The following is a 14,701-nucleotide window of genomic DNA, read 5'->3' as shown; positions in this document are numbered from 1 at the left end:
CGGCGCGCCATTCCGGCTTCCAGTGCCTCCCGGCTTGCCGCTTCCCCTCTCGCTCGCGCCCGCTGGCAGCGCCGTACGCGGCGTCCCTCTCGCTCTCTCGCGCGCGCGGACGCAGCGTTTCCTCGCGCTCAACCGGGGCCGCGGCGCGGCGCTGCGAGCGCCGATGCGCGCCCGCCATTGAGGACGACCGCCATTATAGATTCCGTTGTGAGTGACCGAGCTCCTGTTGTTCGAGCGATTAGCGAACTTCCCACGGAAAACTCCGTCGCGTTTTACGACGGTTCCCTGCACCGCGGCCGCGCGCTCGCCCGTGCGTAATTCTCGACAGGTAGGGGCGGACAGAGAGCGGCGGTGAGAAATTCGGTGGGACAAAAAGGGGGGACGAGGGTGCCCGGAGTCGAACAGATAGATCTCGCGGAGCAGGAGGCGGGAGAAGCGCGGGCGAGAGAGAGCGGGCAACCGACCCACGGCCGGAAAGGGCGCACGATGAAAACGTACAGCAGGAAAAAGGGCGACAGCCCGAGCAACGTGATCATCCACATGAACGAGCTGTGCCGGCTGTGCCTGGCGAAGGAGGAGGAGATGGTGCCGATCTACGACGACGAGACCGTGCCGATGCCGCTGCGGATACTCTCCTGCGTCAACATCGAGGTGGGTTTGAGCCCGGAAGGAGGAGGGAAAAGGTGAAGGAGCGCCGCGAATCCGCTCAACTCGAACCTCTCGCGTCTCAATTCTCATCATCGTCGTCGGCGGCGAATCGATTCGCAGCGGGTGATAATAATCAGCCCATCGAAAAATAGGAATCTAGTTTATCTCTCTGCGCACCGCGCACGGCGTCCTCTCGCATTATCTCCCCCCCCTCCTCTCCTCCCCCTTCCTCACCATCGTGCCGTGTCCTTCGATGTGGCGCGCACGTACACACACACATACGCGCGTGTACACGTACACAGGAGCGAGAAGGTGTGCGAGCCCGCGCGCTCGTGTGTGTACATACGTGTGTACGCGTGCGCGCGCGAATGACGCCGTACGGCGGATCGACGTCGCGCGTCGTCGTGTTGCGCGAGGGTTTGCAACTACCGGCCTTACCGAGTTATCGACGAGCTGCCCGCTTCGTCTCTCGTCGTGCGACAGGTATAGCCGGGCGCGCGTAAAAGGCGCCGCCGCCGCCGCCTCATTACAGGGACCTAGAACCGCGCGCGCGCGCGGGAGGCGGCTCTCCGTTTACCCTACGGATTTATAGAGATCTGTAATGTTTAAGCGTACACGTCGGACGTGTAGCGTCCCGATGTAATCGAGCTCTCCTTCGGGAAATCGCCGTGATCTCGCAGACACCGCCGGCGTCCGGCCGTCCGTCCGTCCTCTTCGAGCGGTAACTCGTACGTTTTCGATGATGACGCAAACTGCAGACGACGCCGGTCGGATTTTCGCGTTTCGATCTGAAACATATTCGACTTGCGTTAGGGAAGGGTCAATACAGTTTTGATTACTTGACGATTTTTGTAATTTTAAAGAGGCCTTCTTTATTAGCCGTTACTTGTACCGTCGCGCTTATTGTGCCACTAGTAGAGTGTGAGAAATCTGTATTTTATATAAATGATGATGAAGTGTATATTTTTTGGTATCAATTAAGCTCTATTTATTATAGTTTTAATATGAAGTCGATTAACTTTGGTATCGATATTTCAGGTTTTCGAGCAGGATGGCCTGCCCAATATGATATGTCATCCCTGCAAGTATCAGTTGGAGAAGTCCTATCAGTTCAGGAAAAAATGCCAGGCCGCGGACGCCAAGCTGAGAAAGCATATGAAGTTGATACAGCAGTTGACTGGGCAGGACGAAGAGGGCGAGAGCCAGGATAGCGGTAGGGACGAGTCCAAGGAGTCCAGCACGGGGAAGTCCAAGCAGGTTAAGCAGCTGCTAGCCGATCTAGTTTCGACCAAGGGTGAAAGTCAGACGGATGGTGATCCCATCGAGGTGACGGAGGAGGAACTCGTCGGTGGCTATATTCTGGGTGTGTGTTTCCTACAAGTTTGTTTTGTTGCATCACAGTACCCCTGGATGGGCCGGTTTCCAAACAATTGTAATTTTTTTTCACTCTCCACTTCAAAAGTCTAAATTTAAACTGTTATTAGCTTCTGTTCTTCAGTATTGCTTATTTATTTATCTCCAGATAACTTGGAATTAAATTCACGTTTCGCACTTTATATTTCTATCGGAGTGAAATATTTTTCTATTCGAAATTTCTAATGTTATATGTGTGGGGTGACAAATTTGGGAATTAAATCTAGATCTTTCTTGAGCTTCGGAGCTCTGGAGAAATAACATGAAGAAATTTCTACAAATACATAATTGGTTCGTACATATGTACCGTCGTTGTTTTACGCAGGAATGAATTCCGAAAATCCAGAGATGGAGGAGAGCATCTCGGAGGATCCGGAGAACATCACGCTGGTACCTGCGGAGGAGCGAACGGCGAAGGCACGATGCACGATAAGGACGACGCGTATCAAGCAGGAGCAGGAGTCCGACGACGAGGGGGAAGAGATACAGAGAGCGAACGTCGATCACAAGAACGTTTACATGATGGAGGTCACCAGCAACAGTGCCGATCAGCCAGATTCGTTGAAGTTACAGCCCATGGGTGACACGATAGGTGAGAGGGATGAATACACCGTCGCAACAAAAGAAAAAGAGTAAGCAGTTAGAAATTACAAGTGACAAATGTGCATTGCAGTCGACGCCAACCCGGAGCTGAAGGTGTTCAAGTGCGACAAGTGCCCGAAGGCGTTCACCCGGAGAATAATGCTGAAGAGCCATCAGTCGGTGCATTCCACGCAGAGGGGATTCACGTGTCAGGCGTGCGAAAAGTGGTTCCCGACGAGATCCGCGTTAGTGAGACACGAGCGCACACATACAGGTTCGTATTTTCTAACTAAACTTCACGATTGTGGAAAAATCTTAGTTTTCCTTCGAACAGATTTTTACCATTATTGCTACTGAATTACAAACAACTACAAAAAAAAACTTAACTATTAAAGAAATTATTAAAGAACTTATTAAAGAAATGTATAACACAAATAATGTTATCTCTCTGTCTGTACTTACAGGCGAGAAACCGTTCGGTTGCAACATCTGCCACCGTGCTTTCGCGCAGAAGGAAATCTTGTTCCGTCACTTGATGACACACTCCGGCCAAAAACCGTTCCAGTGTCAGCACTGCGAGAAGAGCTTCACGCAGCGAGAGGCGCTTAAGGTTCACATGCGCCGGCATCAGAAATTAAATCCGAACGATATTCAGCTGCATCATTGTCAACTCTGTCCGAAGGCGTTCTGCCACGCGTCAGGTCTCAGCAGGCACTTGGTTACGCACACCGGTAGAACGTACAAGTGCGTCGAGTGCGAGAAGACCTTTACGGATAAGAGCTCGCTGCTGAGACACAGTCGTATCCATGCGCCCAAGAAAATCATAGCAAATTGAGCAGCCTTGCTCAGTTTGTTGTGATTTTCCTGAGATGTCTGGTACGAGAGAGAGAGAGAGAGAGAAGTCCTTTCGAACGTCTACGTCGGAGCTAGAATGCAGTGAATATTGTCGATATTAATGAGAAAAATCTTCAATCTAGGTTTTCGAAGAGTTCACATATGGTTATTTCATTGGGCTTATAATTAGTTGTGTCCTTACATGTATCTATTTAATGTTAAGGAACATTAAACATATTTATTTTAGTCACCCTTGTATAAATATTAAATTGTATAACTGGAATTTTTCCAAACAATGCACTCGTACGTTTGTACGAGATTAAATTAAAAATGCAAAATTGTAAGTAAATGTAAAAATAAAAAATATATTTAAAGTTTAGAGTTTTTAATAAAATTTTGAAAACGCAAAAGTTGTACTTAAATGTGATACATAAAAATCAATATGTATAAATGAATGTTCAGTATCTCGCGATTGCTTCATCGTAACTTATACAAGAGTGATTGAAATAAACTTAACATTACTCTTAGATTCCGAACATTTTTTTTTTATTGATAAAAGTTTCTTTTTCTTTGTATGATGATTGAATTGTAGCGTGTAATTGATTGCAACTTTTACTAAGTGCAATTTGATTTAAGCATTTGCGACGTATTAAAAATGTCACATAGCTGAATGTAGAATAATAACAACCAACATTGAATCCATTATAATTTAGCTTTCCCATTAAAGGCAGCAATGATTATATTCTTATATATAATTTTTATATTCGAAATATATGGATTATGTATCATGTACTCTTTGCAATGTAGATTTATGATAACTATTCATAAATTGATAAATTGATGTATATAGTTCTAAATATAAAGCGGTATTAATGGAGTTATGTTCGTTCATGTACACATACATGCTATTTTATTATCCTTATAATTGTGTGGTTTCCTAAATGCAAATTTCATGCTATATATATATATATATATATATAGCCATTTATATATTAAAATCCTGCTTAAATAGCGTGAGGAGGAGAGATATTTTGAAACAAGGATGTTGCTCGCGATATACAAAAGGAAAGAAATATTGCAAAACCCTATGTACATGGGAATAAGTCGCGTACTGACGAATGTATCGTGTGTGTACGTTTTATTTAAATCTACTGGATGTACGCGCGCACCTATGGTACTTTACACTGTGAACGAGTATTGCTAATAATATAACAAAAAACGGCGCGACAAGGCGGAATACGAGGGCTATTCGGTTTAGGAATTATTCTACAGGAATTATATTCTACATGTTATACACATCTCTGTTTATGTCGTCGAATACTGAAGTGTTCGATCGTGCAAATGCATATAAAAAATTGCTCGCTACATTCGCGAACTATTACAGCCAGTCGCAGCATCTTGTGCGACAGAGCTCATGTCACTTGTCCGGGGAAACGTTTCCACAGAAATGCAATATTGGTCCGTTAAAGAGTGCGAATTGTGTGTCGCGTAAAACGCCAAGGAAGATCGAGAGGATTATGCTTGCTCATGTAATGGTGCGGTACACAAAACGACAAAGAATGCTTTTATTAAAAAATCCGTTTTATTTTTATGTGTCTTTTTTTTTACGATCCTGTGCACTATTACATATTGCCGATATGGTTTACGTCGCAAGTCGCACACGTCAATTCTGCCAGAAGGTGACTAATTTTTTTTACAACTTTTGCTCTATTTTTTTTTTTTTCATTGAAATCCGACGAGGTCGGACAAAATTCGTCTGTACCAAAGAACAATGAAAAATTCTACAACATTTTCGAGCTCCGTCACACGGTCTGTGCTGGATCTCTACCGGGATTAGATTTCTCAATTTTCGCTTCCTTCATCTAATATATCTGTTGCAATTGTTCTATTTAGTTAAAACAATAGCAAAGGGGGAAATGACCGTATTCTTTATGGAGCGATTAAAACACGTCTGCAATAGTGTTACGAGTATTACGCGCGTTTATACTATAAAACAATGAAATCTAATTCCACATAACGAAGCTGTTAAGACTAATCTCATGACATTTCTTTTTTTTTTAAATATTCTTTAAGATATTTAACACGATGATCTAATCGATATAATGCATTCGATCGGATATATTATGTTTGCAACTGTCTTTCGTGAAACTCATGAACGTGACGCGAATGCGTTCATCACGCACAAACGTCATTTCCTTCTTTGCTACACATATGTCAAGGACACACTGTCATCAATTTACACAACTTCTTTGCCTTCCTCAACGATTAATAATTCCTAGTGAAGATACGTACACGAAAGATCAATCGGTAATCGGGATAGCGTCATCAGTGAAATAAAATACAAATTTATTAACGATAAATCTGCGATGCGTGTGTATTCTGTATATTCGTGCATTCTTATTAAAAATTAGCTCACTTCTATCTTTATTTAAAGTTAATTTACATCTGTAAAAATGAGTACCAATTGAGATCAAGTCAGAGCATCGAACTTTCGTGTACGTGCAAGTGACTACGAATACAGCTAAAAATCTATGAGACTGCAGTTACAATTCCCGGAATCTGGAAACACGTATCGATATAGCGCCTGTTTATACATTCTTTTTTTTCCAGATGAAAATTTGATCCGCTACAAGTTTCTCTTCTTCTTACTCGTTTGCAAGTAAAAAGCATCAGTGTGTATCAGCGAAAAAGGATCGACTGTTACCAGACTGCTGTTAGTGAGTTAACTCACGTCAGTTTAAGAAAGTAGCTTTCAAGAACCTGAACCTGGAAACTTACAATGCGCTCCATAACATAGGCTCGGTTCGCTCCTTTTTTTTTCCCTTGCGTAATCGCGTCCATTTTATCTATATATTCAGTGTGCCGTATTGATTCCACCACGCGAGAAACCGAAGAATTAAGGAAGAAATGATTGTCCACGTCCGTTTGTCGGACCATGAACGAGATTTGTACTATGCCTGTCGTCACATATATAATGCGGTATTCCACGGCAAAAAAGAACTAGAAAGAGAACTGCCCATACCTAGTCCCCTCTATTGCTAAGTATTGGCGTAAGAAATCGGTAGCCTCCGGTGATGGCTGCTGCGGCACAGAGATCGAAGTACATCGCGGACGAAATTCCCTTTTTTTTCCTTTTTAATTTGAAATAACACAGTTACTTCTCTGAGAGAGGAAGATAGAGAAGGAGATAGAATTAGAGAAAGAGAAACAGATGTTCTATCGAATATCTAAAACCGAGAAACGCCGAGACCAATTTAAAATTCATCCTCTCATCAATCGAGAATCAGCTTTTTCGGTTGCTCCCATGTGAAGCCGTCCCGTCCGAAGTGACCGTACGTGCTGGTTTGTTGATAAATAGGATTGCGAAGGTTCAACTCCCTGTAAAACAAATAATTTTTTTTTTACCATACTTTCAATTTATTTACCTTCTCTTACGTCTGGCTCATATTAATAGTAAATTATACATACTTGACGATCTTGCCGGGTCGCAAATCGAAATTCTTGTTCACTATGTCTAAGAGCTCGTTTTGGGAGCGCGTGGATGTGCCATAATCGAAAACTGTGATGGACAATGGTTCCGCCACTCCAATGGCATATGAGACCTAACACAAACAAGCGCAAATTTTTTTACAATTTTGTTTACAATACGAAGATATGGAATTTCACATTATACAAAACGTTATTTCTATAGATATAGAAAGCACTTCTCGAAAATTGCTTCGTTTATTTCAACAAGAATATCTAGGTGCCTAGTAAATTTTACCTGTACGAGACAGCGTCTGCAAAGACCAGCTTTCACCAAGGACTTGGCGACCCATCTTGCAGCATACGCAGCCGATCTGTCCACCTTCGTAAAATCTTTACCGGAAAACGCGCCACCACCATGCGCCCCCCAACCACCGTACGTATCTACAATGATCTTCCGTCCGGTGAGACCAGCGTCGCTCTGGAATTTTCAATAAGACTCACATCAGAATCACCAAATACAATGCATATTTTTCCTCAAGGTCGATTAGCATTTGCACTAATTATGTCACGTATCAATTTCTTAATTATGTCAATACTTAGCAATAGAGAGGACTAAGCAATAGTTTTGAGGCTTTAGTGTACCTGTGGCCCACCAATAATAAAAAGCCCGCAAGGATTAACGTGGAAGACTGTTCTTTCGTCCAGATATCTCGCTGGGATCACTTCTTTGATGACTTTCTCCATGACCGCCTTACGTAACTCATCTAGACCGATTTTTTCGCTATGTTGCAGTGACACCACAACAGTATGGACTCTTATAGGTACGCAGGCTCCATGGTCCATGATGTATTCACAGGTTACCTATCGCATACACAAAATTACATACACGTGTTAATTATACATTAATTTTTTTGAATTGTTAAAGTATTGCAAAAAAAATTATATTTGACGGATTATTCTCAGTTTAAGTTTTTAACATCATGGCGATCAAGAGTAGCAAATACATGAAATACATCATCGAATAATCATCCATGTCCGTGAACTTCTTTCTCTAGATCTTTGAGCGTGAAAAGTAAGTCGGGAACGATTAGATTGGGAATCTTTCGATTTCCAGACGAATATTCCGACCTACAAATTTCTTAAATCCCGATATCGACCACTCTTCCGCCTTGCTTTAACTTATCGAACTTAAACTCTGCACTTTGCACAGATAAACGAAAAGTATATACTAATGTATGGAACACGAACCTGTGTTTTTGAATCTGGACGAGCCCACCACAGTTCGCCGCTTCGTCTTAGCTCGGCGATTTTCTGATTCAATTTATGCGCCAGTACGACCGTCAGTGGCATACATTCATCAGTTTCATCAGTTGCGTACCCGAACATTAGACCCTAATGGAAGAATTTCAGTTATTCCAACTAAAATTTATGAGAGGTAAGCTTCACGCACCAAACAAATCTTGTGTACATAATTTCAAATAACATATACATGTGTGTGTGTGTGATTTGAAATTACGTGTCGTTAGAATATAAAAAAAAACGTGTTCTTGAAGGAAATAAAAGAAAGCTTAATTAAAAATAGAAAAGCTTTTGTAAAAAGTAAATTATTGCACAGTATACATGTGATAGTATACAGAAACTGTGAAGAATATGAAGCAGTAAAACTAATATGCAATAAAGGGTGCCACACAGAACAGAATATATGAATATGATAGAAAGGATACAGGTATTCATTAATAATAAAAAAAAACCTAATTTACAACCCCTATTTACAACATTAATTACACAACCAACTAGTTTAATTAAATAACGCTACTTAATAAATTCGATTATGGATTTTAGTCAGTGACCAGTCTTATTTGGTGTCAATTACTCAACAATGAATTACATTTCGAACTACGGGTTAGGATAAATATAATATACACTAACATACCAAATTATTCTACAGATGTTATTGAGCTACAGCAGTGTGAAACACAAGCTTCCAAATACATAAACTTTCTTGCACTCTATCTCCTACACATTCATTCAATTCCGCACTTCCTGTATGCCAGATCCCGCTACAGAATTAACAAAAGAGTAAGTGGTCCTTGCAGTAGCGCATTCAAACTACCGTGATATGAATATGCAGCAGATATGTGTGAAGGACACTTAATATGTCACATACCACTTCCACCTCTACAGCGAAGAAATAAAGAAAAAGGCTAGTGGGCGTACAAAGTGAAGTAAAAAAGTAGTGACAAATGTTACTTGTACAGCTACTGATAAGATGTGCAGCGTGGGAGGTAAAAAAAAAAAAGAGAAGAAAACAAAAGACAAAGAGAAGAAAGAATAAATTCAACGATGGCAATGCTAATTGACCTGATCTCCTGCTCCCACTTCCTCGTCGCTACGGTTTTCGTGAACGCCTGCCGCGATATTTGGAGACTGAGCGTCGAGCGCCAACAGAACGTTGCACAGCTTGTAGTCAAAACCTGCAGAAATCATCAGCGTGGTGAGACAAGGATATTCACTGCTGTTTCACGCGTCGGCGCTCCTCCTCCACACGTGATTCCGCCCCTTCGGTCCGCATCGGGCCCGCATTATCAGACCGCACTGACGCTAATAGGTAATTCTGGCTTGATTAAAAACTAATACTGACGGCTGCATGTACGAGTTCGAACACTTCTCAAAATATCGGCGAGATATCGATTCTTTGAAATTCTTCTGTCTGGTACATTATATTTATGGTTACAGCTTTCTTTATAGATTAGACAACGAATACATTGTTTATACGTAATAAAATGAATTTCCACATGTATGCGTGTGTCCGAACATAGTACACGGAGCCTCACTTTCTATAAACATGATAACTAATATCGGCACTTTGTTGGAATCACATTCCAGTGCTTCGTAAATCCACCCCCCTCCCCCCGAGATATCTCCGCCAAATTAGAAATTTCCTGCACGATCGGCGCGGTGTTTTGCGAGGGAATTTATTTTTCCAAGAAATACGTTATACGTTATTATCTTACAACGATGGCGCTTGGATACTCGCACAGGTGCTTGCATTCTCACCTGCGCGTATACACGCACGCAGAGACACACGCAAGATGTAACACACGCTTGTGACACACAGAATAGCAAAACAGATTTGATAAACGTCGTTTGATAAAGTTTCGTGGAGGGCGGTGGGAAGGGGGGAGGGACAGCAAGAAGCAACGTTCGCAGGGGGTAGAGATCGTTGACATTAAATTATTATTTTTTTTTTTGGCTGTTCTGTGGCACGGGCTGAGAATGGGTTATGTACCTGGTCACCTGCACCCACGTCCGTCTCTTGCCTGTCCGTATGGACACCATCCGCGATATTTGGGGATTGTTGTTCGATCGCCACCAAAAGGTTCAACGTACGCCAATCGAATCCTGCCACGATATGCTTACGTTACACAGTCTTTACTCATCTCTTTGTATGATCTTTTTTTTTGTATGATCCTTTCTTTCCGAAAAGGTAATGAGCAGAATACCGATTATCCGATCGATCGAGTCATGGAGTCATCCACGTAAAACATCTCAAAATGTATGCACTTAACGTTAATATTATAGTATAAAAAAATACAGTAAAAAAAAATACAAATCACAAATGATGTTTGATGCTGGAATCTTTTGTGCCGTGGTTCGATCGTGTTGTCGTATAACGATTCGATGAGGGAGAACCGTATGAGGCGGATTTTATGAGGACGAGGGAGCTGGCTATCTATTCAGCCACAGAGCATGCATGTGTTACATGAGTAATGACTTGTCGTTTCGCCGGGAGTGTAAAGATTTTGAATTTTTTTTTCTCGCGCGCGCAAACATACAATTAACATCCAACAAAGTGTCAGAGACAATCGAGGAAAGTGACAGACGTGCATCATTAAAAAATAAGATATAATGCGAGTGTCGTCTCGGCCAAGTTGCTGTACCTTTTGAAGAGTCGTCGTAGCCGATGTGTTTCACTGTGTCTCGAACGATCTTCTGATAATCCACTACAGCCTTTGATGTAATCTCCCCGCACAGTAGTATCATCCCAGTCTTTGTTACGGTTTCTATAGTAAGTAAAAAAGTTCAATAATTAAAATATAGCTTCTTGCATAAATAGTATATGATGAATGTACATTATGAGAAAATTATATAAGTATATAATACAGAATAGTGATTACATTTAAAAAATTGTTATATAAAGTGTTGTGGCAGCTATAATATATTTAGAAAAATTTTCTTTTCTTTCTAATTATACATTAATTTTTTGAATTATTAAAGTATCGTAAAAAAATTATTTTGATGGATTATTCTCAGTTTAGGTTTTGATCATCATAGCACTCAAGCGTAGCAAATACGTGAAATACATCATCGAATAATCATCCATGAACTTCTTTTTCTTAGATCTTTGATCAAGATCTTCTTTCAAAACAAAGATGTCGTATGATTTCATCAATATATTGTGAATTGCAATGGATGCAGAAGTTCCGGCCTAAAACTAGTTCACGGCCGAGCAAACTAATTTATAAATAGATACCATAATACATGTTCAAGTGCTTGAAGAAATCGGCACTGTCTTGGCGAAACTTACCGCATGCTACTTTAGCGTCGGGATCTTGTTTCAGGTGTGCATCCAAAATGGCGTCGCTTATTTGATCACACATTTTATCTGAAAAACAACATAAAAAACATATATAAATATATTGATACAAGTAAATTATTAAATAAAAAAATTAGAAGAGTGTCTAAGCATGAAATAAAATATAATTAAAATCTTAAGAAGGACTATATATATATGTATATATATTATACAAAAATGTAAACAAAAATTAGAGAAAATTAGATGTATTATATAAAGGAATAATAATTTTTATTCTGTATTTCAGTTTATTTTTAGTCCGTATTATAACATAATCTAAGAAAAATAGCGAATCGCTAATCTAAGATTAGCTCACCCAAATTGCTCACGTGACTCGTGTGAACTTTCTTTCTTTATCTTTGATATAATTAGAGCCGTGATGTAGAGAGGAAAAACAAGTCGTTAACCGTAGAGGTAATTAGTAACATACGAACAAATTTAAAAAAAATAATTTATTTTTTAAATAAAAACGTGCTTAAAAAAAACAGGAATTACGATTATGTTAAAGTCTTTAAAATTAATTACAAGATTTGAAAAACAAAGGAACAAAGGAACAGCAGTGCAATTTTTTTTAAATATCAGTAAATTTTTACGACAACTATCTTAGATTAACTTTCAAAAAAAGAGAAACATTTACATGAATAATTACAACATAAATTTTCAGATAGACTTTTTTTTAAAATAAAACTGGAAGAGAGTTCGGCAAGCAAAGATATATTGGAACGTTACAATTCCGTTATCAGCTTGACAGAATTGTAATACTATGTATCGTTTTCAAATACCAATTTGTCTTTTTGCGTCGAGATTACTTTATCAAGCTAAAGCGATTTCGTTAACTATCTTTTTATAGTCAGTTGTAAGTCATTTGTGTGTGATTTCCCCATTTCTGACATCATATACCAAGATGACTAACGTAGATATCGCCGAATCGTATGGATACGGTTCGATGATAAATCATTAAATTGAAAAGACGTTAAAAAATAAGTGTTTCAAAGAAGGAAAATAAAAGTAGATGTGATAAAGAAAGGACGCGAACGCAGATTACTAGTTTGGCGATTAGTCACAAATCTTCTGTGATCAATTGCGGTCATTTAGAAATTTCTGTTGAAAGAAGAGAGAAAAGGGATAGAAAGAAAGCGTCCGAAAAAGAACGAAAAGAAAAAAAATATTCGTAAAATAAGAACAGCACTTGACACGAACTGTTTTCGAGATAACAATTTCTCTTTATTACATATATTTTATATATATATATATATATATCAATACATATATAATATATAATAAAGATTACATATACAAGATATTATAATTATAATATCTTATCTTGTTTAATATTCATTTATATTCCACAAACCTTGAAATACGATATCATCAAATGCTGCGTTTGCCAGTTATTGGCAATTGTTATCGCCGAGATTAGGATGTATTAGTATATCTATAGCTAGAAATTATTAGATAAAAAATGGGTATTTGATGAATATTGTGTGATTTCCTCATCTGGGGTACTTTAAAAGTATTGTGCTTGCGTTTATATGTGATGAATGTTTTATGTAATTAATAATTTAAATAGGTATCAGCGAGAAATTGAAAACAACTAAATAATTTCACCTATGCTCCGATATTGTATGTAGTACTACAAACAGACATCACAACGTAGCTTCGCTGACACGTTATTTTTTCACATTCACGTCTTTTGTAATGTGAATCAAAAAATAACAAAATTTTCATTATGATCATTTATTAAGACCGAGTGTCGCGACTTTAAGCGCCCGTCTTTCGCGGGCTTTAAAGCCCATTCTGAAAAATTCCGACTATGGAATGTTTAAAAAAAAAAAAAAACATAAAGGAGCAGAAAAGGGATTTCCAGAGCCTGTTTCAGTCTTGATTTAACCGTAGTGTCGTCTCTCTCTCTTTCTCCCCCTCTCTCTCTTCCTGAGAATTGCGATGTCTAACAATTGAGTTTTATCTTACAAATGTTTATGTACCTAGAATTTTAATCGAAACGAACGATTTATCGGTTGAAGTTAATTGATCCCGATGGAAGAAACATCAACAAACATTCGAGCGGTGTCGAATGGGGAGACCGGTCGCGCCATCTACGTCGCGAATAGAATCATCTAGAAACTCTCTAGAGACTAGAAGATGGCGAATTTTTTTTTTTTGCGCATGACGATTGCTCGTGCATGGCTGGATTCGCAGAAATACAGTTCGATACAACGGAGTCGTAATAATGAAGCGACAAGGAAGTAATGACGAAGGAAATTCGTGGAACGATTTGCATCTGTCCTCCAGTCCTGATCTAGCAAATCTAGCGATTAGCTCTCTTTCTTTTCTCACGACCCTGTCTACAACACAGAGAATGATTAATCTCGATTAATGTATGTTAATGCTAATTCATGCTAATATAATATTATACAAAAACAATGTTATACATAACTCAGCATCAATACTTCAATGAACGTTCGAGAAAATAATCTGCAGAACACAGACTGCTTTTCAGTCGCCTCAAGCTCGCTTAGGAAGGGCAGCAGAGATCTTGCGTCCGCTTCACGTGACAGCGTTCCGTTCTCACACATTTCTCACACTGAAGATGAAACAAGTAATCAGGCTCAACGAAGAGAACAATAGGAATAATGGATACAGAAGTTCAGCTGCAAAGAGAAAGTCTAATGAAACAATCGAACCTGCTTCCGAATCACCTTCCAACAACTAAGCGCCATCCTCTCGCTACGTGTATTTCGGAGCAACGGTCTCCCCGTCTAAAATCAGACGCGGAAATCGCGGCGAGGAGGCGCCGCCAACAGGCCAGGGCGCAGCGTCAACCATGCCCGTCCGAGCCTCGTTCCGAGCGCTCAATTCGGACACTCGGCCAACGCGAACCGGCGTTCGTCCGAGACCGAGCCGCGGTTCGCGCCGATCGCGCGCTGCGATCGGCGCGGCGCGAGCACATGGCGGCGGCATGCCAGGCAGCAATGTGCACGGTGTGCCAGGTCGCACGCCGTGTCGGCGAGAATGGCGAGAAGCGGCAGGGCTTCCCGCCGAGAGAAAAATTCGGGAGGAGCAAAACCGAAGCCCTTTTTGCGACCTATTCGCATGAGAATCGAATGCCGCGACTCCTTT

General features: G+C 40.4%; 2 protein-coding genes across 10 annotated transcripts in view; one reads left to right on the top strand and one right to left on the bottom strand.

Annotated features, from left to right (window-relative positions):
• Positions 1 to 197: 197 nt before the first annotated feature.
• Positions 198 to 14,701, top strand: part of LOC105450532 (zinc finger and SCAN domain-containing protein 12-like) — a 14,950-nt gene continuing 446 nt past the window's right edge. The window contains exons 1-5 of one of the 3 annotated variants that reach the window (XR_974467.1): positions 198 to 651; positions 1,687 to 2,011; positions 2,387 to 2,653; positions 2,735 to 2,917; positions 3,108 to 3,544. Coding sequence is in view for 2 of the 3 variants with exons in the window: in XM_011690426.1 (XP_011688728.1) it covers positions 487 to 651; positions 1,687 to 2,011; positions 2,387 to 2,653; positions 2,735 to 2,917; positions 3,108 to 3,478 (1,311 nt within the window). In the remaining variant the exon portion in view is untranslated. Of the gene's footprint in view, positions 652 to 1,244; positions 1,377 to 1,686; positions 2,012 to 2,386; positions 2,654 to 2,734; positions 2,918 to 3,107; positions 4,355 to 14,701 lie in introns of those variants that run through there. The other 2 variants (XM_011690426.1, XM_011690427.1) reach the window with 2 other exon arrangements.
• The window catches only part of LOC105450533 (S-adenosylmethionine synthase), a 12,698-nt gene continuing 3,034 nt past the window's right edge, over positions 5,038 to 14,701 (bottom strand). Inside the window, exons 1-10 of one of the 7 annotated variants that reach the window (XM_011690430.1) lie at positions 14,266 to 14,435; positions 14,019 to 14,165; positions 11,534 to 11,611; positions 10,887 to 11,009; positions 10,235 to 10,347; positions 8,194 to 8,337; positions 7,588 to 7,806; positions 7,241 to 7,423; positions 6,946 to 7,079; positions 5,038 to 6,855 (exon numbers count right to left, since the gene is read on the bottom strand). In XM_011690430.1, the coding sequence (XP_011688732.1) occupies positions 6,750 to 6,855; positions 6,946 to 7,079; positions 7,241 to 7,423; positions 7,588 to 7,806; positions 8,194 to 8,337; positions 10,235 to 10,347; positions 10,887 to 11,009; positions 11,534 to 11,611; positions 14,019 to 14,157 (1,239 nt within the window). In that variant the 5' untranslated portion in view covers positions 14,158 to 14,165; positions 14,266 to 14,435 and the 3' untranslated portion in view covers positions 5,038 to 6,749. Of the gene's footprint in view, positions 6,856 to 6,945; positions 7,080 to 7,240; positions 7,424 to 7,587; positions 7,807 to 8,193; positions 8,338 to 9,306; positions 9,420 to 10,234; positions 10,348 to 10,886; positions 11,010 to 11,533; positions 11,612 to 12,935; positions 13,927 to 14,018; positions 14,166 to 14,265; positions 14,436 to 14,701 lie in introns of those variants that run through there. The other 6 variants (XM_011690429.1, XM_011690433.1, XM_011690434.1 and 3 more) reach the window with 6 other exon arrangements.

Source organism: Wasmannia auropunctata, unplaced genomic scaffold (genome assembly GCF_000956235.1).
Source record: "Wasmannia auropunctata unplaced genomic scaffold, wasmannia.A_1.0 LD336060.1, whole genome shotgun sequence".
Classification (NCBI taxonomy): domain Eukaryota; kingdom Metazoa; phylum Arthropoda; class Insecta; order Hymenoptera; family Formicidae; genus Wasmannia; species Wasmannia auropunctata.
This window is presented reverse-complemented; position numbering and strand designations above follow the sequence as displayed.